At 33.5% G+C, this 25,319-nt stretch overlaps 4 protein-coding genes across 4 annotated transcripts; 3 read left to right on the top strand and 1 right to left on the bottom strand.

The window, feature by feature from the left end:
• Nucleotides 1–1,764: 1,764 nt before the first annotated feature.
• Nucleotides 1,765–4,202, bottom strand: LOC102596041 (uncharacterized). The gene is made up of 3 exons (XM_006339423.2): nt 3,454–4,202; nt 3,098–3,203; nt 1,765–2,456 (listed from the first exon to the last, which is right to left on the bottom strand). The coding sequence occupies exons 1-3, from the start codon at nt 4,090–4,092 to the stop codon at nt 1,999–2,001; spliced, it is 1,203 nt and encodes a 400-aa protein (XP_006339485.1). The 5' UTR covers nt 4,093–4,202; the 3' UTR covers nt 1,765–1,998.
• Nucleotides 4,203–9,818: 5,616 nt separating this feature from the next.
• On the top strand, nt 9,819–15,813 carry LOC102595702 (flap endonuclease GEN-like 1). The gene is made up of 8 exons (XM_006339422.2): nt 9,819–10,081; nt 10,609–10,785; nt 11,615–11,785; nt 12,815–12,996; nt 13,144–13,390; nt 13,530–13,659; nt 14,706–15,172; nt 15,281–15,813. The coding sequence occupies exons 1-8, from the start codon at nt 9,887–9,889 to the stop codon at nt 15,521–15,523; spliced, it is 1,812 nt and encodes a 603-aa protein (XP_006339484.1). The 5' UTR covers nt 9,819–9,886; the 3' UTR covers nt 15,524–15,813.
• On the top strand, nt 15,813–19,487 carry LOC107062195 (two-component response regulator ARR14-like). The gene is made up of 5 exons (XM_015312558.1): nt 15,813–15,978; nt 17,235–17,387; nt 17,462–17,845; nt 17,961–18,037; nt 18,471–19,487. The coding sequence occupies exons 1-5, from the start codon at nt 15,813–15,815 to the stop codon at nt 19,485–19,487; spliced, it is 1,797 nt and encodes a 598-aa protein (XP_015168044.1).
• A 307-nt stretch (nt 19,488–19,794) lies between these two features.
• LOC102595371 (ribosomal RNA small subunit methyltransferase, chloroplastic) lies at nt 19,795–25,241 on the top strand. Its single transcript, XM_006339421.2, has 10 exons — nt 19,795–20,066; nt 20,281–20,430; nt 21,002–21,058; nt 21,254–21,355; nt 21,526–21,621; nt 22,907–22,991; nt 23,692–23,744; nt 24,206–24,289; nt 24,531–24,641; nt 24,755–25,241. The coding sequence occupies exons 1-10, from the start codon at nt 19,827–19,829 to the stop codon at nt 24,818–24,820; spliced, it is 1,044 nt and encodes a 347-aa protein (XP_006339483.1). The 5' UTR covers nt 19,795–19,826; the 3' UTR covers nt 24,821–25,241.
• The last annotated feature ends 78 nt before the right edge of the window (nt 25,242–25,319 follow it).

Raw genomic sequence — 25,319 nt, 5'->3', positions numbered from 1 at the left:
TAGCTGTAGTTTAGAGCATAATTATCAATTATAGTTAGGCGAAATGGTCTGGTAGACCCTTGTACTTGTATCAGTTTGTATTCTGAACCCTTCTACTTATCCATTTGTCATTTAGACCCTTAAACTCAATAAAACACAATTTATCGAACCCCTCTGACCATTGACCATGCTTACGTGTCTTTAAGATGGCTGAGTTGGCGAAAGTGTGTGACTTCACGCTTCTTAAGGCGAGTGAGTACTATATTTCAGTTTTAAAAATATTAATAAAAGAATAAAATAATACAAAAATTAAAAAATTAATTAAAAAGTCTCCATCTTCTACAGCACACTCCACCTTCATTTGCAGCCATCTACATGCCTCAACTCTTTTTTCTTTTCTTTTCATACTATTGTCATTATCTTTAAAAGATCTTGGCATTGAAACCTCCTTGAGTCCATTGAATCACCGCTAGTGGGAGAGGTCGATGTTAGTGGTGCTCGTCGGAGAAAACTAGTTCGCAGTAGAGTGAGAGAGACGGTGCTAGTCAGTGGAGAATGAGGCGGGTGAGGGTTGGAGGATTTAGTTACGACAGCGAAGAGACTTTCGACTAGATCTGCGGCGGCGGCGATTTAGGTTAGTAGTTATGTGATGGTTGAAGGAGTAGGAAAGGAAAATAGTAGATTTTGTATGTTCTAAGATGGGAATGGGGACTCACCCTCCGAGGAAGAAATGCACCAACAGCTTGATCTCCTCCATAGAAGCGCCACCATTGTCAAAGTTCAGAAGAAGTTGAAGAGCTTATTGCCTAATCTATTTTGGAAATATGTTGGGTTTCTTTTTTAGCTTAAGGAATAAATTTAAATTTTATTGTTTTACTTTTTATTAAATAAAACACAATTGATTTTTTAAAAAAAATAAATAATAAATGATGTGTAATTTTAAATCTGACGTGGATGATGATGTGTCATTTTTGTTGAGAGTTTGAAGTACACGCAGAGCCAAGGGGGTTTAAAATGCTAAGTTACATTGAATTTAAGGGTTCAATTGACAAATAGTTAAGTAGAAGGGTCCAGAATACAAATGCATACAAGTACAAGGGTCCATCAGACCATTTCACCTTATAGTTATAAAGCATAATTATCAATTATCGTTATAGTTTGTCTAATAACGGTTCATAGATACTATTTTGGAGTTGTACATGTTCTACTTGTTCCTTCAATCTAGTTGTGTCGACACATGATACAATTTCGTTGGATACACTCATAACCATTGCTAGTCATGATTTCTGGATATATGAATACAAGTATATTTCTGAACTCATGAATAAAAGTTGATTGTTGATATAGTGACTCCGGACATATAAAAATCCATATAAAAATCTACCTCAAATCTGCACCTAAATCCCTCAAATTCGAGATATAAATTCCTCATGATACACTCAATCTTTTAAAATAATACTAACAATTTTGAATTATAATCAACTTATCAACAATGATGATATCTGGGATATAAAAAGGGAACAAAGCTGATAGCTCAGATTAGAAAAAAACTTAAACATCTATTAGTTCAGGTATAAAACTCAAAAAAATCATTATTTTAATTTTTAGATATTTTTCTTTACCTTCTACTCTGGAAAAAAAATGATCGTGCTCAGAAGATAGAGGTAAAAGAATTGATAAATTTCTGACCTTGATGCTTTAACGGGGCCAAAAGTCACAACAAGAAATCATAGAAACAAAGAAACACTTGAATTTAGTGTGTACTATGTACAAAAGCAACAAAAATAAAAATAAAATTGAAAAGCTCTATTGATATACTTCCTCCTCTTTCGTTAATTGAAAGGGAAACATAATTTGTCTACGAATTTTAAAAAATCCGTGGCTTTATAACTAGAACTATACATAATTAAGTCACAAAAAAACGTATCCTAATATCTAATCGATCTATAATTTACTTATATGTATTAATTATAACATGTTCTACACATGTTAATTATACGATACATGAAATTCAATGTTCTAATTATGAGAAAAAACATCTTCCAAGACTTCATTGACCAAATCATTAAACACTTCAAACTCCAAATCCAAGATAAAGTCTTGTTTTTCCTCTTCAAACTTGTTCCAATTTGCTACTTTTTCCATGTCTTTTATATAGGCATCTCTTTTATCCTCAATTTCCCATTCAAATTCCTCATTGTAATCATCATTGATCCAAGATTTTGCCTCTCTCAATAGCTTTTCATCAATATTAACATTGTTTTGATGTTTTCCACTTGTAATCAATTCATTCCAAAAGAAATCAAAGAGAAGTTGATCATCATCCATATAGTTTACTTCACAATTGATCAACAATTGCTTTGCCTTTTCTTGAATTTCTTCATCTTCTTTTAGTTCTTCTACTCCTTTAGAGTTGATGTTTTCTTCAGCAAGACTCTCAAATTGTTGAATTCTTTGCATAAGCATGCTTTTTCTTTCTGTAATTTAATGAGGAAAAAAAATTGTTAGTTACAATTCATGTGATATTTAAATATAAACATAAAGCAAAGTTATATTCCTACACAAAATTAGTTATGACAAATTAGTACTTTATTTTTTCGAATTACATATATACCTTTATTAGGATTTGTTACAAAAAGTTACCTTTTATTGTCGGTTATATCTTATATATAATTTTTAGCATTTTTAATAAAAGAAAACTTCTACAAAGTAAACATACGCTGTATTTATTACTCATAGACTAATTGTAATTCCATATGAAGTAAATTTTTTAGGCTTTTTTCAGTGTTTAAATAATTGAATTGTTCAAAGTATAAATATTTGAAAAAAATTTAATTTGCCTTTTCATTTATTGAAGTTTTATATTTTCTAGGAAATAAATTACACTACTTACAAAGTTATATTTATGATTTTACAAAGGATTAATAATGAAAAATATGATTTAAATTATGTCATCAAATATTTTTCTTATTATGTGTGTATCAACTCACAAATTCAGTTAATATGGAATAGAGGAAGTATGATATATAGTAACTTTTCCCCATTTAATTTCTATACCATAATATCAAAATAAAGGTAATTAGAAGTAAAATTAAGGTAATTAGAGATTAAAACTTACTCTGGAAAGAGAAGGCCATAATTCCTTCATCATCATCTTCTTGAAATGGAGATTCAAGAATTGAAACTGGGCTATATTGCTCATTCTCATCAAAACACAACTCTTCCTGTTTAATTAAAAAAAATACCATCGTTAAGATCTTTTAATATTTGGAATTTTTTTTTACTATATTTGTTATGATAATGTTAACCTAATTGTATTAAAGTAATAATTAATTCAAGTGTAGTCAAAGTATATTATTGGGACCATGACAGCCTCTAGACAAAACTATGCCAAAATACGACAAAATAGAGATTATTAAATATAGATATTTTATATAGGTATCCAAAGTTTCATGCAAGTAATAAAAAAATCACCTTATTAATAATTGATTTTGTGGTTTCCATGCAATATCCACCGACACTATTCTTTCTACCCAAAAATTCACCATTTTCACCCCACCATGACGGTAAATCCTCCGCAGTAAAATCGCTATCGCACCAACTTGTTCTCTTGCTGCTCGTGGTCGTGGTCGTGATTGTACCGCACCTATACGGTGAATAAGAAGAATCTAACGGCGTAGATTTCTCTTCTAAGTCTCTAAATGATTTCCATCGTAAGATGTCTTTGACTTTGACTTTAACTGAGACATCTTGGTCAACGTTATGTTTTTGACTTTTTTTGTAGTTATTCCTCCTTGATAGTTTTCTTGAAATGCTTCTAGGGAAAATGGAAGGAGATTTCACAGAGGTAAAAGGTAAGAACTTAACAATGTTGATGACCTTGTTAATAGCGGAGATTGTAGCAGTTGCGGCTCTAGATGATCGACTTCTAAGTAATTGATGAGATGAGCCTTTGTTTGACCTAATAATTCTTGAACCATGAATGCATGTTTTAGGGTATGATCCAAAATCATTAGATGAATATGGATCGTCTTGAAGAAGAAATTCTTTAAGTAATTTGGGTCTACGCTCAAGTGATAATCTTGCAAGTGGACTAGGAGATGAAGAAGCCATGGCTAAAACCTATATGTCAAAAAGAGTATTGTTGCTCTCTCTCTCTCTCTCTTTCTTTCTTTCTTTTGTTTTTGGTGGGGTTGAGTTGAAGGGAAGAGTGAAGTTATATGTCGATATATATAATAATTAGAGGAGAGAGAGAAAAAAAGATAAAGAGGTCTCTAGAGCAAGTGATAAGGTCAAGAAATTTTGTTAGGGATAATTTAGAGTATTTAAAATTTAATGGGTAATGTATAAATATACTATTATTTTTTGGAAATAATCTCTTTGTCTACATGTGGTAATGGTAAAGTTTATGTGAATTTCATCTTTTTCAGACTTTACTTATGAAATTTCACTAAATATGTTGTTGTTGTACTACTATGTCATTTTATTTTTATGTGCTTTAATTAGATTAGTTAAATACATAATTTAAGAGAATAAGGGAGATTTTTGAATTTATACATGTATAATATGTCAAAATACTATAAATCTTGTGGTTAATCACTTTTGGCCGGTTAGACTCTCCTTGGTAGAAATATTTTACTTCTTTAATCATTAAAAAGGTACAATGAAATGGTTAAAAATAGAAAAAGACTACGTAATAAGATATACTTCGTGACTATCATATATACTATTACTATCTAGTATACTTTCAAAATATTATGTATATTATTACTAATTAAGAGTTTTCTACGTATCTTACACTTAGATACATATATTTTTGCTATCAGATACACAAAAATAAGGAGAGAGGGAAGCGGAATTCGTATGTATCTCAGATACATGTGAATCACACTAGATACATATATCTGTATGTATTTGGAGTGATTTGCATGTATCTAGGATATCAGACACATGAAAAAGCGGCGAGCCAGATTAGAGGGAGGCGAGCGAGATTTACTACATTGTATCTAGAATAAATTACATTTAAATTTGACCACATGTATCCAAGTGAGAAACATTTTCGTGAATGCATCTGAACTCTGAAAACACCAAAATCTGATAAAGATACGTAATATTACAAACTCTAATAATTAGCTCCTAAGATTTATGCACCACTGACCAGAAACTTAATTAATGTTCAAACACGGATAATGGTAGGAGTAAAAAAAAATCAAGATCGTAAACTTCAATTAATACTCAATATATCATTAGCATAAAACAAAAAACCAAAAAAAAAGAGGTGAGGGAACCGATGCAATGGACGAAGAGAAAGAAGACAAAGCAGAGGTAGAAGCATGGATACTTCTTAACTTAGTAAAAATTTAGGAAGACAGATATAATGTGTATACTATAATGGTTGTTGAGGTATGTCGGAGAAGAGCCAAAAGAAGCCGCGATTTGACTGACATTTTTTGTTAATTATTACCGGCCATTTCTGCGGGGCTGGATTTGTCTGCTACCTTTCCGTCACATGCACATAACCACCGCAACTTCTACCTACGTGCCTTGCACTATATATATATATATATATATATCAAATCTTTAATAATTAATACTAGGGAGTATCAAATCATTAATTAAATGTATATACCTTTCTTCAAAATGGAGAACGAATGCAGTTCTAGTATCTAGCAACAATGATGGATATCTCTATTGGAGTTTGATTATTTTGGATTAACTGGCGTTTGATTATTTTGGATTCGTGTCGATTAAGGCCCAAATATTTCCTATCTAGTATTTTTCCATACCTAAATTTTTTGATTAAGGGAGATGGAGCAACCTATCCACTGTATCACATCCTTTAATGACATGATGAATCAGAATTGAATATAATTTAAAACCTGATATGTGTAAAGAGTAAAATAGAGAATTCAAGTTGTTTAATTTCCTGATGTATTGCCTAATTAAAAGTTTTATACCCACACTTTTTGAGAAAAATATTTAATTAACTTTATGAATACATGTTTGTTTAAATTATTATTTATATATAGAGCTATCTAAATGTATCTAAAATGACTTTGAACATTCAATTTCACTTTAACGTCTCAGTAATTACTTAACAATGATTAGAATTTAGAAGGATACATTTTGGAGAAAAAGAATAATCGCTCAATATTTTTAAATAAAATCAGTTTGTAATACACTTATGAAATCTTTAGGTAGGTTCATAATTGGGTAATGCGAACATACATTGCACAATTTCTATGCATAAATTGAAATCATTTGAATATTGTACTATATAAACATAAGGAGTTTAATCATTGTAGAGAACCTTTAATTTGTCTAAAATTATGTTTTCGGCTTGTTAAGTTAGTACATGACATTGCTTGACATGTTATTAACAAATCTTGCATAATGAATGGAGGATTCTATTCGCTCATACATTAATTAATTTACTACTAAGTATTAATTAATTACTTATAATTAGTTTTAAGTTGTGAAAAATGTGCCACTACAAAACAAAGGTGACTTGTTTGACTTTGTTAACTTTTATGCATGATGTATATTTTGTCGTTTAGCACAAAATTAATTAAAAGAAATAAAAAAAAAACATAACTAGTGGATACTACTAGTTGAGAAAATGTGAAGAAGCATGGAGAGCCTTGCCTTGGTGTTGGATGCAAAAATAGTAAAAAAAAGAAGAGCACGCATGGACTCAAACAATTGTGTACTACTCCAATATATTATTAATTTGCAAAATAAATTGGAGGTGGAAAATATTGATTTTGGCATCAAACTTGTCTCCTTTTACTCCTACAACTACAAGAAATGAAGATTTTACTAACTTGCAAATCTATTTACTAGTATTTTGGTACCTAGTTCTCTGCATCAATTAATTAAGGTATCCAATGTTGCAGTTTTTACCTTACCCCCTACGCTGTTGATTTTTCTATTCTCTCTACAACTGCGTACTACTAAAAACTATGAGTGTGCTTGCTATTGAGGAAAATATTTTCATTATGTAAGGATTAATAGTGTAGAGGTTATTTCATATTAGAATTGATTTATCGTACAAAGAAATTGGTAAATATATATTACTTATTATATGAAGATCATTTTGTTTATTTTATTCCATTTACTATTAGTAGCCTCATTCTTGTTCAATATTCTATTATGCATAAAATGTATTAATTACACATAAAAGAAAAAACATGAACCAAACTAAACAATGTTTTTTTTTCTTGAGACTAATAATATAAGCTAACAATTGAAAGGTGTTTTACTTTTTCTTGTTTGATCCTATACTTGTAATCTTGTATTCAATAGTAATATATATTTTCAACCTCCTTTTTTTTTCTTTTCTTTTTTTGGATGCATGTGTTTATGAGGTTGTAGCTGAATTATAATAATGGTCCATATACCAACAAATTTGAAAGGCTTAAGTCATCTACATACTCTTAAACCGCAAAATTCACTTAGACATCTTAACATGTCCCTTTTTCTATTAGACACTCAAACCTTAAAAAATAAATACCTATCAAACATTTTTCTAAGACCTAGTCAAAAGAGGAAATGCGTGTAATGTGACAAAATAACAAATCAAATAAAGACATGTGGCATTTAAATTTAAAATAATTGTATAAATGAATTTTGAAAATAAAATAAAATCTAAAACTAAAAAGAAAAGAATTTCAACTAAAAAAAATGAAAAATCCCCACCCTGCACCCGACACCACCTCAAACTTTTCCTTTTCTTCTCTCACTAAAATCACCTCTTGTCCATCATTGTTATTTTTCTAAATGGAGATTTTAACATAACTAAGTATGAATTTATTTTCTTCTTTTTTCTCTAAACGTTTTCTTTTATGTTCCTATTTCAAAATTAATAGTATTTTTTTTCTAAAAAATAAAATTTGTTTATTCTCGTTTTGTTTTGATTTCAAATTTACTTTTTGTTTATGTTTCGTTACAAAGAAAGAAGGAGTGTGGATCGAAGGCAGTGTGTGGCCTCCATATTTTCCGGAATGGTGATCTCCATTTTTTCCGACAAAAAAATTTAGATTATGTTTTTCATTTTTTCTAACAAAGGAAATGAGGGTAGTTGACTCCATTTTTTTTAAATTAAATTTAAGCATAAGCTTAGAAGAAGTAAATTTATAAAAAAATAAATGTAAGGTGATAGATTTTGTTGCTATGAATAATTGGTGGCAGAAGGTCTGCAATTTTGAAAGAGAAAGAAGAAAGAAAGATTGTTATTTAAAAAAAAAATAAATGAGAAACAAAAAGGAAAAAATAAAAAAGTGTTGATTAAATGGTTCACGCGCCTAACAAGGTGTGGGTTACACTTTTTGTGCCACATGAGCACAAAGTGTCTAAATGGTTCAAATTCAGAATAGTCAAGGTGTTCAATACATACAAGCCCTAGTTGAGGTGTTTAAGTGAGTTATGCGGACAACCAATTTGAAATGATGAATACTTGAAATTGGTTTTGTATATCCGTCTCATGATAAGACATATAACAAGGTTGTATTCATGAATCCCCCTATACACAAAAGAACAAACATGCTTAATTTATTGGTCAAAATTGGACTTGTCTATATAGCCCGGTGGCCTATTTGCTTCCATATAATAAACTGGATTTTTTTTAAAAGAAAAAACTCTTATTCGATATTTAATATTTATTTGAATACTTAATTAATTTGAATATAAGTCAACAAATCTCATTATGAAAGTAAAACACTTTCCATCAAAGAACTAACGGTATATAATTGGTTTTCACCGATGTGGCGAGATGACCATATATAATGCTAGGTATATATAATATATCCTTCCCAATATCAATGTATATCCATTTATCTCTTGTTTTCCGGGAATATCCATGAAAATTATGTATGATATATACAATATATAACATGATATACATAATATATTTACATTAACGACAATGAACATTGTGCTTTTGAGATGCTAATATACGTGATCTATGACGCTATAATTGCATTTTTAGGGGTGATGTTTTACTCCAAATCTCCTAAAATCTTCCTCAGATTTTATATATTTCACCGTCCATGTGTTTCTAATCAATCCTCACACACACTTACATCCGTGGAATCCAACATCAACAAAACAAAGAGAGATAAAAAAAGAAAGTTAAAAATATGCATTTTTATCCTTTTTTTTTCTCTTTCTCTCTCTTGATTTTTCTTCTTAATGAGTTGAAAATTAATATGTTGTTTTTAGACATCTTTCAAACATGAAATTAGGATGATAATTTTCAACCAAATTTTTTAGATATAATAATAGAGAGATTTGATGAGAAGATTAAAGATGTTTGGGGAAAGTAATTTGATACAAACTTTAAATAACAACAACAATATACCTAATGAGCTCTCACAAATAGAATTTAGAGCAAATAGACTGTTTCAATACAAACTTAAAAGACAGAGAAAATGAAACACTCAAGTTGTTTTAATAGAGACGAGAGAGAGTTGCTCGGATGGTAAGTACCCCTCACTTCCAACTCGAAGATTGTTTTAATGGAGATGAAAGTGAGTTGCTTGGATGGTAAGTCCCCCTCATTTCCAAGTAGAAGATTGTGTGTCTGAGTCACCAAGAGAGCAAAAAGGGTTTGACCCAAGTTATAAAACGTGTATTGGGCTACCGGGTGCCAATTTAAAATACTTGGGCTTTTAAATGCCAATTAGTGGCCCAAGTTTATATGCAACACGAAATTTCCAAAAAAATTACTACTACCAGTTCATGGGCTGACCAAGAAATTGCTCATCATTGGGCTTGTTATGAGAAAAGAGCCCAAGATTTTTCTTCTTATAACAGTCCAACCAATTTCACAACGGCTAAAATTCCCCTTCTTCTTCCACTGTTTCAAGTTGTAACTCTCGTTTTGTGAGAGTAAATTGATGAGGATGAAATGGGGGTTGGCGGAAATTTCTGGGATTTGCTGAAACCCTACGCTCGAGCAGAAGGATTTGATTTCTTGAGAAACAAACGCGTAGCTGTGGACTTGTCATATTGGATCGTTCAGCAAGAAACTGCACTCAAAGGCCAAATTCGAAATCCTCATATCAGACTCACTTTTTTCCGTACCATCAACCTCTTCTCTAAGGTACGATATAGTTGCAGACACCCACCTAAGAATTTGAATTCTTTTTCTTGTTTCTGAAGGATTTTTTTTTGGTGGGTTTTGTGTTCTTCTATTTTATATTTTTTAATAGAAAAAAGAGAAAACTTGGCGGGTTTCCTTGTTTTTTTTTTGTGGTGGTGGTGGGGGTTATTCTAGAGCTTGCTTAACAAATGTATTCATGGCTTCTTTGATCATCGTTAATCAATTATGTCTCAATTCCATACTAGTGGAACTCAACTATTTGAATGATTTGTACCCATTCGGCTCTTTTCAACATTCTGTATTGATTTTCTTTAGTTAGACGATTTTTACGCCAGTCAAGTTTAGGACCGGATATGCTTTGAAATTAGGATAAGTGGAGACTAGAGTTAATTAAAGACCTTTTGAACATAAGAAAAAACTATCATTGTAAAGACTTTGTTTTTCTGCATTGGTTTCTCAATGGGAACAGATAGGTGCTGCTTGGAAAACTTTAGTATTGAGGGAAGTGTTGTTTGATGATTTTGTAGTTTGGGGCATTTCCTGTTTTTGTCACGGATGGTACTGCATCACCGCTTAAGTCTCAGGCAAGGATTGCACGATTTTTTCGGGCATCAGGAATTGATTTATCAAGTTTGCCAGTGGCTGAGGAAGGCATTTCAATTGAAAGGAATAAGGCATTTCAGAAATGCGAAAAAGAATGTGTTGTAAGTTTGTATACTGTCACTTTTTGTTTTGACTCTCTAATCAACATGTATCTTTGTGTTTCTTTTTGATCTCAAGATTTCTCCTTTGCAGTTCAGTATGACACTGGCTTAGGGTTCTTTAATATGTAAAAGTCGTTGTCATGAACACGTTTTGATGTTGTAGCAAGTATTGAGGCTTTGGTAATTTGTTGGATAACTTACCGCCATGTTATTGGGTAGTAGGACTAGAAAGCTATTTTGGTAAAGGAGCTATTCACATACTTTATTTTGAAGAGTAAGTAAGACCATCACATGCTTATATAGAATTGTAACGTGCCCTAATATCTCAGTTTTTCACTGATCCCACATGGGGTGAAATGATGCAAATTTTAGTGTCTTTCATGTTGCTTCGACTGTTCTCCACGAGATGCAAAAGGTTATCAAGTCAATCTTTTCAGATGGAATGAATAATATTATACGAAGAGTGAAGGAAACTGAGGGTTGTTTCGTAATAGGACTCCATACTTTAGCTTGCTATATGGTCAGTTCAGGCACGATCATGTGTGTATATATATTTAACTTCCTGTATTAGAGGAGTAAAGCTTATAGATTGTAATTTGTTTAGCTTGTCCTATGGAAAATACGGGGATGTTTTGTCCCAATCTCGTTACTACAGGCAGTACAGTCTCTTATTGTTGACTTTATCCAACTTCCCTTTATTTTTACAAGTCACCACAGATGGAAGTTCTTCTCTAGATGTTTAGTGAGCTTGACCTTCCTCTCTTACGTAGCTGCTAATATTACATGTTTCTGGTTCTTAGCTAAAGTATAAATTATTATGTTCCATTAGGAGTTGCTTGAACTCCTTGGAGTGCCAGTCCTAAAAGCAAAAGGAGAAGCGGAAGCACTCTGTGCACAGTTGAATAGAGAAGGACTAGTTGATGCTTGTATTACTTCTGACAGTGATGCATTTCTCTTCGGAGCCAATTGTGTTATCAAAAATATGCAACCCAACTCCAATGTAAGCGTGCTTGGACTCTCCTTTCACATGAGGTCATGGTTAAACTAGATGCTATTACTTGGACTCTCCTTTTGCATGGGGTAGTGGTTAAACTAGATGCTATTACTATGCTCCCAATTATTTTTATGTGTAGAGAACACATAAAAGATGTAAAATTTTCGTTAGTGTGTTTATAACTGTGGTACGAAACATTTGACATGATATAAGCTCTTATTTCATTGTTCTGTTTTATAAGGTTAGGTTGCTCTTCTTTTATTGTGTTTGTAAGTCTTTTTTTGTTTCGTTTATGTTTTCTGTTTATGGGATATGGTGCACATTCCTACAATTGATTCTCATACATGAGCAAATGCTAGTAACAAAAGTTGAAACTAAATGAGCTATTGTTCTTATCAAAAGTGTTAATAGGATAGATAAATGATACTTAACTAAATAGGTGATCATAAATAAATATAATAGAGATAATATGTCTTTAAATTTCCTTATCATAGAGTTGTCTTTTTACTTTTTTTAAATATTTGTTTTTCTTTTACAAAAAAAAGAAAATCTTATAAGGTCAATTATAAGAAAAATGATGTGATTTAGGCTCTTTTGTTATTCTATATGAATATTTGTAATATATTTGTCATATTAACCATTTATGATAAGTCATAAGTAACACACTAAAATTTTCATAAGTCATAAGAGAGGTTTTTTAGTGGTATGCTTTTGTAATTCTTTTAGTTTCTCAATTCATAGTTAGTTTTAGTACTTTTAAAATTTTCACCTTCCTTCCATTGCTTTCTGTTTTAATATTTTCTATCAAGAAAGGGATGTGCTAGCATAACTCTTGATAAGATTTTTCATGAACTTTGTATTGTATGAAAGACCGGTAGATTTATTTATCTAGTGAAACAAGTTGATAGAGTATGGTGCTTTTAGTGGTAATTAAATTCCCGCAACTTTGTATGCAGACGATTCAACTGATATCACGTGTTGTACATTGAGTCTAAATTAAATCTTACCTAAAGATGCATCTCATTTTTGGTGCAGGAACCATTTGAGTGCTATCACATATCGGATATAGAGTCTGGTCTAGGGCTGAGGAGGAATCAGTTGATATCAATTTCGCTTTTGGTGGGAAATGACCACAACTTGACTGGTGTACCAGGGATCGGGATTGAAACAGCAGTTCGTTTTGTCAAATCTTTTAGTGATGATGAGATCTTGTATAGGTTTGTATTTCTCTTGATTTGAGTGAGCAGGTTGATTATGGGGCATGGGGAAGTCAATGATGATATTTTCAAATTTAAGTTGTTGCTATGAATACAATGAATACTGGTTCGTGAGTACCCATTACAGTTAACTGCCCATTAATGCAGGTTGCGGGAAATAGGTGGAGGGGATCTACAGGATTTTCAGCATGACGTCAACTTAGGCAGTAGTTTAATACCCAGTTCAGATGAGAGCCCTCGGAAAACCAAAGTGCCACATTGTTCAATCTGTGGACATCCTGGAAGCAAGAAAGCTCACCTCAAGTTCGCTTGTCAGTACTGCAGTGCCACCGCCAATGAGGGTTGCATTAAGAAGCCATTGGGCTTCAAGTGTAATTGCTCCCCATGTGATTTGGTACATCTGAAACACCCTGCTTCATTGATCTTTTACTGAAATGATATGTTATTCTGTCAGGCAGCTTCTTATTCAGGGCATTCCTTTTTCCTTCTGGTCTCATCCTTCACTGAACGCTGGCTGTGATGTTATATGACAGGATAATAAGGAAAAAGAACAGAAAAGAAACGAGAATTGGAAGCTTAAAGTTTGCAGAAGGATAGCCTCGGAGCAGAATTTCCGAAACAATGAGATCACAGAAATGTACTTGAACAAACAACAGCAATATGGTGAGTGAACTGGCAATTATGATAGAAGTTCATTTATAGTCTGCCAGTTTGTGGTGCTGTTTGCATATTTAGAGAAAGAGACTTGAGAAAGCAAGTGCAATTTGCATGTGAATATTTTTTTTATTTTGATTTATTTATGTTTACCTCAGTCGCATGGCATCTAATTTATGATTTTTTTTTAAAAAAAAATTGAACCCAGTGCTTTATCTAGAGGACCAATAAATTTTTTGTTAATCACTGTCTGCTGTTTACTCACTAGAGCCAATGGATTTCCCACCACCCTCAGTCCTCCTTTTCTACATTTCCGGTCTTCATTTTCAGCTCGACTTGTATGATTTTTCTAGCCTCTTGTTAACAAATTAGGCCTTGTGCCTAATTCAACCCGGAAAGCTTGCCCAAGTAGTGAGGATATTTCCCAAGACCATTTAAGGAGACTACATTCCATTCACTTAACTGATGCGGATTCTAACACCCTGCACACCCAGGGCTGGACATTAAGAGTGTGAAGTTATCACATGGGTGGCCCAACCTTGGTGGCTCAACATTAGGGATTTCGAGCCTAACTTAAACCTAAAAACCTAGCTCAAATAGTGACGTAAATCTGCTGTATGAATAGGAGTCTTGCCTTACTCTAGATTTTTGTTATTTCATGTCAAGTTTTTTTTCCCTATTGAATAACTATATTTATATCATGCTAAGGAGTCCAATGGTACATTATCTACAGTCAATTCTAGCAATTTCATTTCTTTTTTCTTATATTTTTCTATATAGTATTAGCGTCTCTACAATCTTGGAGTCTTGGTAGGCCTAAATAGCTTCCGGCTAAACTTTTCTTTTCTTTTCATAAGTTTACTGTTGTTGTTTCTTCTATGTGACAACAGTTCTAACGGAAATCATTCCTTAAAACTTTCTCTATTTCATGTTAGTATAAGTTTATCTTGTTGTAGTAGTCTGAACTCCCATATAAGTGCCCTCTTGCATATTGTCTACAATCAATTCAAGACAAGTTCTGTACCTTGTTTACCCTCGTGAATTTTTTTTTGCAGATGGTGATTATCATTTATCATGGGAAAATCCAAAGATTGATATGATAGTTGATTATCTGGCTTATTATCAGCACTGGGAGCCATCTTATACACGTCAAAGAATGTTTCCTATGTTATCCACCATATATCTGAGAGACGTGGCCTCAAATTCCAAAGATCAATTGTTAGGCGGACAATATGAATTTGACTCCATTCAGCGGGTGAAGACAAGATTTGGACATCAACTTTACGTAATCAATTGGAAGAAACCAACACGTGAAATGAGCAATGTAATCTTCATACCTTCTGAAGACTCTGATACGGAACAGGAGCTGGGGATAGCTGGTGAGTCCACAGATTTACTTGATGAACCTGATTCTCCGCAGATTCATGTCAAGGAGGGATGCAGCTTTTTGTCAACGGAAGAAGATATGGTGCTTGTACAGAATGCTTTTCCAGAAAAGGTGTCTCAGTTCTTGAGAGACAAGGTAAAGACTGATTTACTTTTTCTCTGCCCTGCTTCAACCCCCCAATCCGAATTCCATTCCACAAGAATGTTAGTTTTGTTTACTAAATGCTCATTTGTGATATCCCAGGAACTAAAAGAATCAAGATCACGTAGAAAAAGGCCAATGAAGTCTGAGAATTCAGAATCACCGGAAGGTGTTCAACTCAGCATCACTAGCTTCTATCGATCATCCAAAGTCCCTTGTCATGAGAAGCTAGAGGAGAGTGAAACTGGATGTCCAAAGATTAGTGCGGATACTTCTAGAGAAAGAGATAATGAACCCATCCGAAACTACTCCAAGTCAGTTAGACGCAAGCTTTTGTTCGATTAGCCATATTGTAGGATTATTCAATACCTTTGAATCCTGTAAATTGGTTAACACAGTGATGGTGCATATTAATCTTTATTTTTGTTTTTTTAACCCCATTTGGTAAAATGCAAGCTCACTTGTATAAATGTAGGTTAGTTTTTCTCTTAGGCAGCAATAATTAGAATGATGTTCTTAGGCAGCAATTGTTAGAATGATGTGCATATAACTCTTTTGTTTTGTTTTCTTCCCCATTTGGTATATGTAAGCTGACCTATAAAATGAGGTAAATATAGATGAGTTCTCTGCAGCAATGGGGGCGACCTATTCAAAAGCGCCTTGTTTTGTGGAATGGGGTGGGGAGGTCCTTGATATTAAGGTGTCAAGGTCGAAGACCACAGGTGTAAGCAACCGGTTTGATCATTCGATTGACTCCTTGCTGCTGGTTCGTGCTTGTGGTCATGCTGGCAAAAGCAGGGGTTTTACCTACTATTGATATTGAATTTGAACCAATGACTTTTGCCGTATGGAAGCGATACTCTATCCGCTAAGTCAAGTAGGTCAAACATTATAAGAGTTTAATCCATAGTTCAGTTTATGAGCTAATGAAAATTTTATGAGAAATATTACTGCATGGTCTAAAATTTTATTGAAATTTTATCGACACTAGACGATAACCTAATGTTTTGTCAGTTATGATAACTATTTGCACAATTTCTAAAATATAGGAATAAAATCTGAATGGTGACTAAAAATAACATGCGTGTAAATCTATTGAAAACGAAGAATTTAACAATTGAACCTAATATTTTTTAGTGGTTGAAACTATATGAATTCTCTTCGCTTGATTCGTTGAAGTAAACTACTTATATGCTTCTAAATTTGTTTTGATGGATGCAGAAGTTAAATCCACATAATCATACATAGTAAAATGTTAAAATCCTTGAATGAGGAATAAATAGAAAAGGAAAAAAAAGGCATAATTATCTACACCACTTCATTAGAACTCAGAAAAAAAAAAACCAATGAATATACTCATGTTTTTGAAGATTTATCCATCCTTGTTCTCTTATAAACTTACAAAAAGGCTCTCCCAAACTCTCTCCTTTTAAATTGGAATAATTATCTTTCTAGAGCCGTCCCAAAAATAACAATCACAATAATATACATATTTTGTATATTACCCTAAAATATAATAGTCGCAACAAATATATATATATATATAGGAAACTCTTCTTTTGTGTGTGTGTTGGGGGTTGTTATGATAGGAAACTCTCAAGGAGAAGAAAATCCAGGGCTAGTCACACTCTTATTATTTCTTAATATAAGATTATATAGAAAAACCAATAAAGCTATTTTCTAAGTAATTTTCAGACTACTTTAGAAAATTTTGCATTGGGCCTACAAACATAGTATAAAAGCAATTAATGGAAATAATTTGTGTTTCCCGTGCTCTTACAAAATACAAGATTATATCCCTTATTGTTACATAACCTCCAAATTAAACATCTTCCTTAGAAGAAAAAAACATGGACATTCCTGCCAATTCATCTGTTATGGGAACTAAAAATATCTGCATACTTTTAGTTCTTGATGATTTTACTTGTCATAATATTGTTTCTGATATGCTTCACAACCAAACTTATCAAGGTATATATCACAGTATAAAGTTTCTACATCTTTCTTTAAAATAAAGTTATTAACTTTGAATTCTGTTGTTTTCTGTTTTTATCAGTTTTGCATGTTGGAAAAACAATGGATACTTTAAATGCTGTTTGGGAAAGAAAGAGTATCTTCAATCTTGTTCTTACAAACATCCATAGGCTTAACACAAATGGGGTTGACATCCTCCAAATCATCAAGAACAAACTCAATCTTCCTACCATTTGTAAGTGATTTCAGAGTTTATTTGTTTTTTGCAATTAAAATCTTTAAAGGGGTTGCACATTTTTTTTTCTACAGTTATGTCACCAGATGATACAAGATGTGAAAATCAAGTACAAGATTGTAGTGTTGGAGCATATGTTGTGAGTTTCTCAGATACAAATGAGATGAACAAGTTTTGGCAAATGGTGTTAGAGAAGGAGAAAGGTAGAAAAGCAGCAGTTAATCAAGAAGAGAATGATTCAAGATTGCCTCAGAATGTAACTGCAGAGATAAGTAGAGAAAACACAACATCTGCTGATACTGATGTAGCGATAAAGGCGCATGATCTGAAGGGTAAGCGAAAAGCTAACAGTGACAGAAGTGAAGAAAATAGAGACATCGAAAAGAAACGAAGGGTTGTATGGACTCCAAAGATGCATCAAAGTTTCTTGCAAGCTATCCAGTACTTAGGCTATGAAAGTAAAACATTTCCTCTTATTTTTTTCCCCTGAGAGTTCATTTTTTTGTTTGTTTGTTCTAAATTATGTAGTTGATATTCATGATACTTTTTTTGGTTTTCTTAATTGATATCCAGAGGCTGTTCCTAAGAAAATAGTTGAAATTATGAATGAGCCTGGATTGACTAGAGAACATGTTGCCAGTCATTTGCAGGTGTGTTTTCATTTATATTACTAAAAAAATCTTCTGCAGAACTTTGAATCTCTTTACAATCACTTCTATCAAATTTTCATCAGATATGCTATCCTGTTAACTTTTCCTTTTTCTCCATATGGACATTGCATTTTTTTTTCTCTTCTAGGGGTTATCCAAAATAAGGAAATGTGAATCATAATAGCGTAATTACAACACGAAATCTCTGAAATTAATACAAGAATCACCAGTTTTAGTAAACACATGATAAAATGCATTTCATATCTAGCAAAATCTTTGCATTAAGAGCTAGAACCTTGCACTTGTCCCTTGATGCATGTCACAGATGTTGAATGTCTTCATTCTCAAAATCGCGACATATTAAATTCTCATCATACACTATTATGGATAAGTTTTAATTGCTATTTAACAAAAATAATGTACTTATTTGCAGAAATATCGCATGTGTATTAAAAGAGCGCAAGAAAGTTCAGCTGCTTCTATCTATGACCAAATCCTAACAAATGATGCTAATGCAAAATGCTTTCAAGTTCAACCATACCTATCTCCTCTAAATTTCAGCGGTACGCGAGGATATTCTCATTCTATACAACAGCCATTTCAGACTCACTTCCAGCAAGGAACTGGCGGCATGAACTGTCCAACTTCTGGCCAAATGGGAAGTTTCCAGCAGCAGAACAGTCTCTTGGATTTTGCAAATCTGCAACAAGCAGATCATAATGGCCTAATTGGACAGCATTCAACATATATGCCAAGAGTAGCTCATAGTAGTAACTTCAGAGTATATGGTGACAAGAGAAAGAACATGCTTTTCAGCATCCAAAGTGGCAATGAAAACCAGCCCACAAACTCAAGTAATTCTGGTTTGGAGTTTCTTGGTTTTAGATTAAGCACAGATGGGAAATCTGTCAACTTTGGTCACAAAAGTTCCTCTTGTACTGTAATCCCAAATAACGCGTATTCTGGTCTATGTTCCTCAATATCAGAGGACTACATTCACAAGCAGCAATCTTCACCACAATTCTTGGAAACCCCTACTGAAAATACCTTAATTCAATCCTCTTCAGTTCAACCTGAAAATCTCACATTTAATCATCCTTCTAACAGCATTTCACAACAGAATCTTCTACTATTTGATAATGCAGTGAATATAATATCATGTGAAATCCCAGAAATGCCTGACAGCTTCATACCGCAAGAACAGCTTGCAGCACAGCCATCATCAAAGGATCTTGAAGACTATTCTGCAATATTATTTAGTGATGATGAAGTATATGTGCCATCACTAGAGAATTATGATTCTATACAGCAACAATATTCTGCACCAGAGTTCCCACAAGTAACTCTTGAAGTCAATAGTTTAGGTACTGAAATAGACATTAAGTCTCTACTGGAAACAACAGAAGACAGAAGTACACAACTATTTTGGGAGGAGAATGAACTTCTTTAATCTTGCTGACTCAAGTTTTTACTCATTCAAAGTTGTATAGGTAGTTTAGCGATTCGATGTACCTTTTATCTCATCATGTTTGTATATAAATCTGAATTTTCATGAACCTCAAGTTGCTAACTAGATGCTGTAGTACTACTATGTTCCTCTACTATGCTTACACATTTGGTCATCATCATAATAAAAAGAGTTTTGTTTGATAAAGTCTATTTTACCCTTGATATGTAAAAGAAGATAACCAATGAGTTCATTTTTAAAAGGGTAAACTTGTCTTTTCGTGAACATTTCCCTGGATAAACCCCTGAAATTAACAGACCAATAACTGCAAAAGAACTACCAATGCCTTCTTTGCTACATCCCCTTTTGCCACTCTCTTCAACGCCAAAACCTCCGGCAAATTCGCCGGCGTACGATGGACCCTTTGCTGTCCATAGTACAAGAACCAAATCCCTTCATACAGTAGCTGCAGTACCTAAAACTACAAGCGAAACAAGAATCAACAAGGCTGAGGACGACTATCATGCCACCGTCAAAGCTCTCAACTCTAAAGGTCGTTTTCCAAGAAAGTCACTTGGGCAGGTATTTACTGGTTCTGAACGGTAATTCCATTCTATTTCAGTATTTCAGTAGATGGGTATTGTTCGTTGGGGAATTTCATCGAACAGAGAAGTGGATATTATTAAGCGAGCTGGTGTTTGATGTTTTTCAGTTGCGTAGTAAAGTGAACAGATAAATGGGTGTGATTGAGTGAGTTTGGTGTTTTGTGTTTTTCTAATTGTATTTTGAACTGTAGCATTACATGCTGAATTCAGAGGTAAATGATCAACTAGTTGCTGCTGCTGATGTGCAAGAAGGAGATTTGGTGGTTGAAATTGGGCCTGGTACCGGTTCCCTGACAAATGTTCTTGTCAATTCTGGTGCAACTGTCCTTGCAATTGAAAAGGTTTATTCTTTTTCACTATCAATGTACTTCTGATTTATTTATTTGCCAAGCATAGAGTAATGTTAGGAGTCTTTAGTCTGGTTAAGAGAGTCTTGTATGTTAGTGAAAAGTTTGAGATTTAAAGAGAAATTAATTCATGTTGGAATGACATGAGTTTAAATAGAATGTAATGGTTACAGCCCACTAGCTTGGGATTGAAGTGTAGTGAGTGTATGTGTGTATCCCTCTGTGTGTATAATAGAATAGCTTGGGATTAAAGCGTAGTGAGTGTATGTGTGTGTCCCTCTCTGTGTGTAATAGAATAGCTTGGGATTAAAGTGTAGTGAGTGTATGTGTGTATCCCTCTCTGTGTGTAATAAAATAGTTTGGAATTAAAGCGCAGTGAGTGTATGTGTGTGTCCCTCTGAGTGTAATAGCATTGAAAATGTTAAAACTTAACAAACTTTGAGGATATATCTTTACGTAAACAGTTATGAGAAAAAGAAAAAAAGCTTATCTATCTTCTGTTGTCAATCTTGTTCTTGTTCCTTTTTATTATTGACACAATTGTTCTCTTTTTCAATGATTTAAGGATCCCTACATGGCAGCCCTTGTAACAGAGAGATTTTCCAGTCTAGACTATGTAAAGGTAACAATTTTAGTTCAGTTTCCTCCACTTTGAATACATAATTAAAAGTTAATATTTGAGAATATAGTTCCTTACCCAATATAGAATGTTCTTCTACTGTAAAAGAAGATAAATGTACTTGGTTTACGTTATGCTTCAGTAGCTTCTATTGCAAGGAAATATAGAAATGTGATAATGTGACCACTGCATCTATAGGTCTTGCAAGAGGATTTCACAAAATGTCATATACGCTCCCATTTGTCCACAGTTTTGCAAAGTGGAATGAATTCTTCAGGTGTAAAACCGAAACATGCAAAGGTGAGAACCTGCATTTATTTCTCAAGTTCTTCCTTTGAATCTTGGTATAGGAATCTGTTGGTCCTATTCTTGACACATTTGTGCTTTAAGATTATGTGTTTTGTAGTGCAAATTACCAATGTCTTCAATATCATGCTAACAGGAGATGTATATCCCTTTCCTTATTGCAGGTAGTCTCCAATCTACCTTTTAACATAAGTACAGAAGTTATTAAGCAACTTCTTCCCATGGGTGATATCTTCTCAGAAGTAGTTTTGCTACTGCAGGTTGGTATTGTCAGTTTAAATATGCTTCCACATTAATTGATCGCTAATGCCAAAGATAGGTAGTAGGAATTATTTGTTGATATTGGGAGTAGTGGTATAGTTCTCTTTCTTTTTTTGCCCTTTCTATATTTTATTTTTTAACCGGATAACTTATGTTGTGCATCAGAGACTGTTGATTGTTCTGTGTTTTGTCATACTTTTTTACGATCTACCCCTCCTTGATCTCGATTAGAATTCACCAATTAGATGTAAAAGATTATAAGGCTGAAGCAATAGGACTAAAACTTCTTTGACTCAGTCCAAGCTTTTGCATCTCAATTTTTAAAGGGTCGTTAACGACCTGTATGATTTCTTTTGATAAATCCCAGAACTAAGCAGGCTTCTTTGTAATGCCTGTGCATGTTTAGAATGAGTAATACTGGTTGCCTCGGGTCTTGTCATTTTTCTTGTGCCCCGTCCATTTTGTTATTGTGAAAGTTTCTCTGATTTCTTTTTCATTTCTTATGCCCAAATTTTTGGTACTGAACACCAAGTTGGTGTCAAAAATATGTCCAAGTTGTTTATATGACAACCCAAGCCATCTAGGTACCTATGAAGTTTGTGAACCCTCTATACAACACAATATTCACTCTTTGCACCAAAAATACAAGTGAAATAAAAGGAGATTTTCATGCTTTCCACATCATTCTCACTCTTTTCAAAACTATGTTCGTTTTCTTCCATTCCATAAGCCCCAAAAGAGACGTAGTGGTGACATTTCAAGGCTATTCCTTTCAGCGCTAACCTGAATGCAACTAGAGATGATTAGTATCCTCTCTAGATTCTTTTTCGTGCAACACCGACTCACAAATATTCTCCTTCTCTGTCTCAAATTTTACACAATTGGGGAGGCATCACGAACTGCACACCAAACAAAGAAATCAACTCTTTTTGGAGTCTATGATAGGGCTTTGACTTCTGTCATAGTCTATGTCTCGTTCTACATCGGCATCAAGGCTAAGTTTCTTGCTTAAACCTATATGGTAGTTACTTTTGATGGTTACCGAAACCTAACAAGCTCCTCGTGCTGTTTTTTGTATGTTTATAGTAACATCTATTACTACTAGTTCTGGAAAAATATAGTGGTAGATGTTCTGGGACATAATGTAGGAGGGCATTTTCACAAAGTATGCAACTTGATGGCATACAGGAAACAGTTTGATAGATTTCACCTGTTACCAAATCCCACCCAACTGTTCCAATTGTTGGAAGGATCACTGACACAGTTGATTGTATGAAATTTCAGGAGGAAGCAGCTGTGCGCATGGTGGATTCATCCTTACGGTCCTCTGAATACCGACCCATTAATATTTTCATCAACTTCTATTCAGGTACTTGAGAAGTCTTGTGAGAGGTGAAGTAGTCCTTTATACCTCAATGTCATAACTCTAGTCCTGGACAGAGGATGACAAACATTTTCTGGTGATATCTTGAAAAAAGACAACCCTAATTACTCAAAGTATATCTCTGTAGTTGTATACCATTTGACTACAAAAACAACCCTCAGTTATCTTATTTGGACTGGGATAGTACACTTAGTTTTACTTTGTAGCTATGAATAAGAATACATACAAAGATGTAAAAATATATGAAGTAAATTTTCTGCATATGAAAGGTGACAAGTGCACCAAAACCTCATCTTTTTCCAAGTTTTACTTGGTTTCCAGCTATCGTTACACCAGGTCCTAGATTCATTTTTGGCTACCTGGTCCCGGGAGACAAAAAAAAGCACTCTTCCAAGATTCTGCTGATAAATTCCAAAAATACCACTTCTAATTATCTGATATATCAACTCCTATTTGCAGTGGATTTGTGCCATTTTTCATTTCTGATCCTTCGTACCTCAAATTTGTGTTTAGTTGAATGCTGGCGGTCCATATTCTTCGAGTCTCAAAGATATACTGTACTAATCAAAATCACATCTTTAATATCAACGACATTTTCACATCTTTGTAAAATAAATAGATCCAAAACTTTTTGAATGCTTTAATCAATAATCTCAAGCTTTTGCATTTACATTTATCTCTGCAGATCCTGAATACAAATTTAAGGTGCCGAGGACAAATTTCTTCCCACAACCTAAAGTAAGTGCCCCCTTTTATATTTTACTGTTTGAACACCTATTCTGAACCGAGAACAGATCATAATTAACTATTTTTTGAACTTAAACATTAGCAGTTTGAAATTTAGAGACTCTTCCAGGCACACTGTCACTTCCAGTAAATTGAACATACACCCCTAGACAACTTCAGATGTGATGCTCTGTCCAATATCAAGTACTCTGAACTATGGTAGAATGAAGCTTTACTTTAATGTCTAAATAAGTTTCCTTCATTACAAGATATCTTCTAAGCGTGTTTCCTTTAATACTTTCCTTGATATCTTTGACGAATAGTATTATTTGAAGAACACAGTTCCCAAATCATGTACAGGATCTTTGCTGGTGGTATAGTTTTTCCATGTCCATATGATGGTGTCTAATAGGTAATTGTTATGATTATTCCATTGGGTCACAAAGTGAAATTATCTGTTTTTTGTTCTTCAGGTTGACGCAGCTGTAGTTTCCTTCAGACTGAAGCAACCTGTAGATTATCCTCCTGTTTCTTCTGCCAAAAGCTTCTTCTCAATGGTACTCACAGCCTTCTCTTGTACTTCCCTTTTTGCTTTCCGTGTGTGTTCAAGTGTGATATAACGATTGGAAGCATAGCACTACTTTATAAACTTCATATAAAAATAAACAGCATCTGCAATCCCTGGTTAGGCCAATGCTTGGTTGTAAAACAAATTTGGGAATTTAGGGTTAAATATGGTGAGTAGTTCATCTTTATCATTATTATTAGCTGACATTCTATTCCTCGTTAATGGTTAAGGTCAACTGTGCATTTAATGGGAAACGTAAGATGTTACGAAAGACACTACAACATATATGCCCTTCTCTTGAGATTGAAGAAGCTCTTGTTAGTGCTGGTCTTCCATCCACGGTATTACTGATGTAGTTTCTCATTTATCTAGTCAATGAAACTCTAGAAACTGGTCTGTCTAAATCAGTTCTTCTCACATTTGGTTTTCCCCCTCTTTTCTTTTTCATTTTCAGTCAAGGCCTGAGGAGCTTGCGCTTAATGATTTCGTAAGGCTGCATAATTCAATTGTTAAACCCTAGGATCTTCTGGTGTCACTTGGTGCTGAGCTGTCCTGAGGGTACTTGTGTTAAGCTTCACTGGTACCAGAATCTGGAATAGGGAGTCTCAAGCTGCCACAAGCCCAGAGCAATATCACCAGCAGCAAATTCAAACAGCTAAAGTTGACAGCAAAAAGAGCAACCCCGCCTCCCTTGCTCTACTGTTGTCAAATTAATCAAAGCCTTAATCCATTCAACACAGCATAAGCGCTGAGAGAATTGTCAAGGCATCAGATATGAGTGTAAATATGTTATAGCATGCTCTCATTAGTAGAGTATGCCATTAAGTATAGTCGATATTTTTTTTTGCATCAGATCACCCTCTATAATCCATGAATAGTGAGAATTCACATGACACTCTAACTTGGTTTGGTATTGAGGCGTAATTATTGTTGTTATTTTATCTCATTCCCTTCATGAATTGTTATGTAATTTTAATTTTGACTCTTTAGTCGATCAATTATCACTATATTCGTAACGA

This window comes from Solanum tuberosum, unplaced genomic scaffold, assembly GCF_000226075.1.
Source record: "Solanum tuberosum cultivar DM 1-3 516 R44 unplaced genomic scaffold, SolTub_3.0 scf00010, whole genome shotgun sequence".
NCBI lineage: Eukaryota > Viridiplantae > Streptophyta > Magnoliopsida > Solanales > Solanaceae > Solanum > Solanum tuberosum.
This window is presented reverse-complemented; position numbering and strand designations above follow the sequence as displayed.

What these genes read in the sequence shown, in the direction of transcription:
- LOC102595702 (XM_006339422.2), top strand. Translation starts at nt 9,887, where the DNA reads ATGGGGGTTGGCGGAAATTTCTGGGATTTGCTGAAACCCTACGCTCGA. An exon ending in CCATCAACCTCTTCTCTAAG is followed by an intron (nt 10,082 to 10,608) that starts GTACGATATAGT and finishes ATGATTTTGTAG; the next exon opens with TTTGGGGCATTTCCTGTTTT. An exon ending in ATATGCAACCCAACTCCAAT is followed by an intron (nt 11,786 to 12,814) that starts GTAAGCGTGCTT and finishes TTTTTGGTGCAG; the next exon opens with GAACCATTTGAGTGCTATCA.
- LOC102596041 (XM_006339423.2), bottom strand. Translation starts at nt 4,092, where the DNA reads ATGGCTTCTTCATCTCCTAGTCCACTTGCAAGATTATCACTTGAGCGT. An exon ending in CAAAATCAATTATTAATAAG is followed by an intron (nt 3,204 to 3,453) that starts GTGATTTTTTTA and finishes TTAATTAAACAG; the next exon opens with GAAGAGTTGTGTTTTGATGA. An exon ending in TATGGCCTTCTCTTTCCAGA is followed by an intron (nt 2,457 to 3,097) that starts GTAAGTTTTAAT and finishes ATTAAATTACAG; the next exon opens with AAAGAAAAAGCATGCTTATG.
- LOC107062195 (XM_015312558.1), top strand. Translation starts at nt 15,813, where the DNA reads ATGGGGGCGACCTATTCAAAAGCGCCTTGTTTTGTGGAATGGGGTGGG. An exon ending in ACTCAATCTTCCTACCATTT is followed by an intron (nt 17,388 to 17,461) that starts GTAAGTGATTTC and finishes TTTTTTCTACAG; the next exon opens with TTATGTCACCAGATGATACA. An exon ending in ATGTTGCCAGTCATTTGCAG is followed by an intron (nt 18,038 to 18,470) that starts GTGTGTTTTCAT and finishes ACTTATTTGCAG; the next exon opens with AAATATCGCATGTGTATTAA.
- LOC102595371 (XM_006339421.2), top strand. Translation starts at nt 19,827, where the DNA reads ATGCCTTCTTTGCTACATCCCCTTTTGCCACTCTCTTCAACGCCAAAA. An exon ending in AAGTAGTTTTGCTACTGCAG is followed by an intron (nt 21,622 to 22,906) that starts GTTGGTATTGTC and finishes ATGAAATTTCAG; the next exon opens with GAGGAAGCAGCTGTGCGCAT. An exon ending in CCAAAAGCTTCTTCTCAATG is followed by an intron (nt 24,290 to 24,530) that starts GTACTCACAGCC and finishes TTAATGGTTAAG; the next exon opens with GTCAACTGTGCATTTAATGG.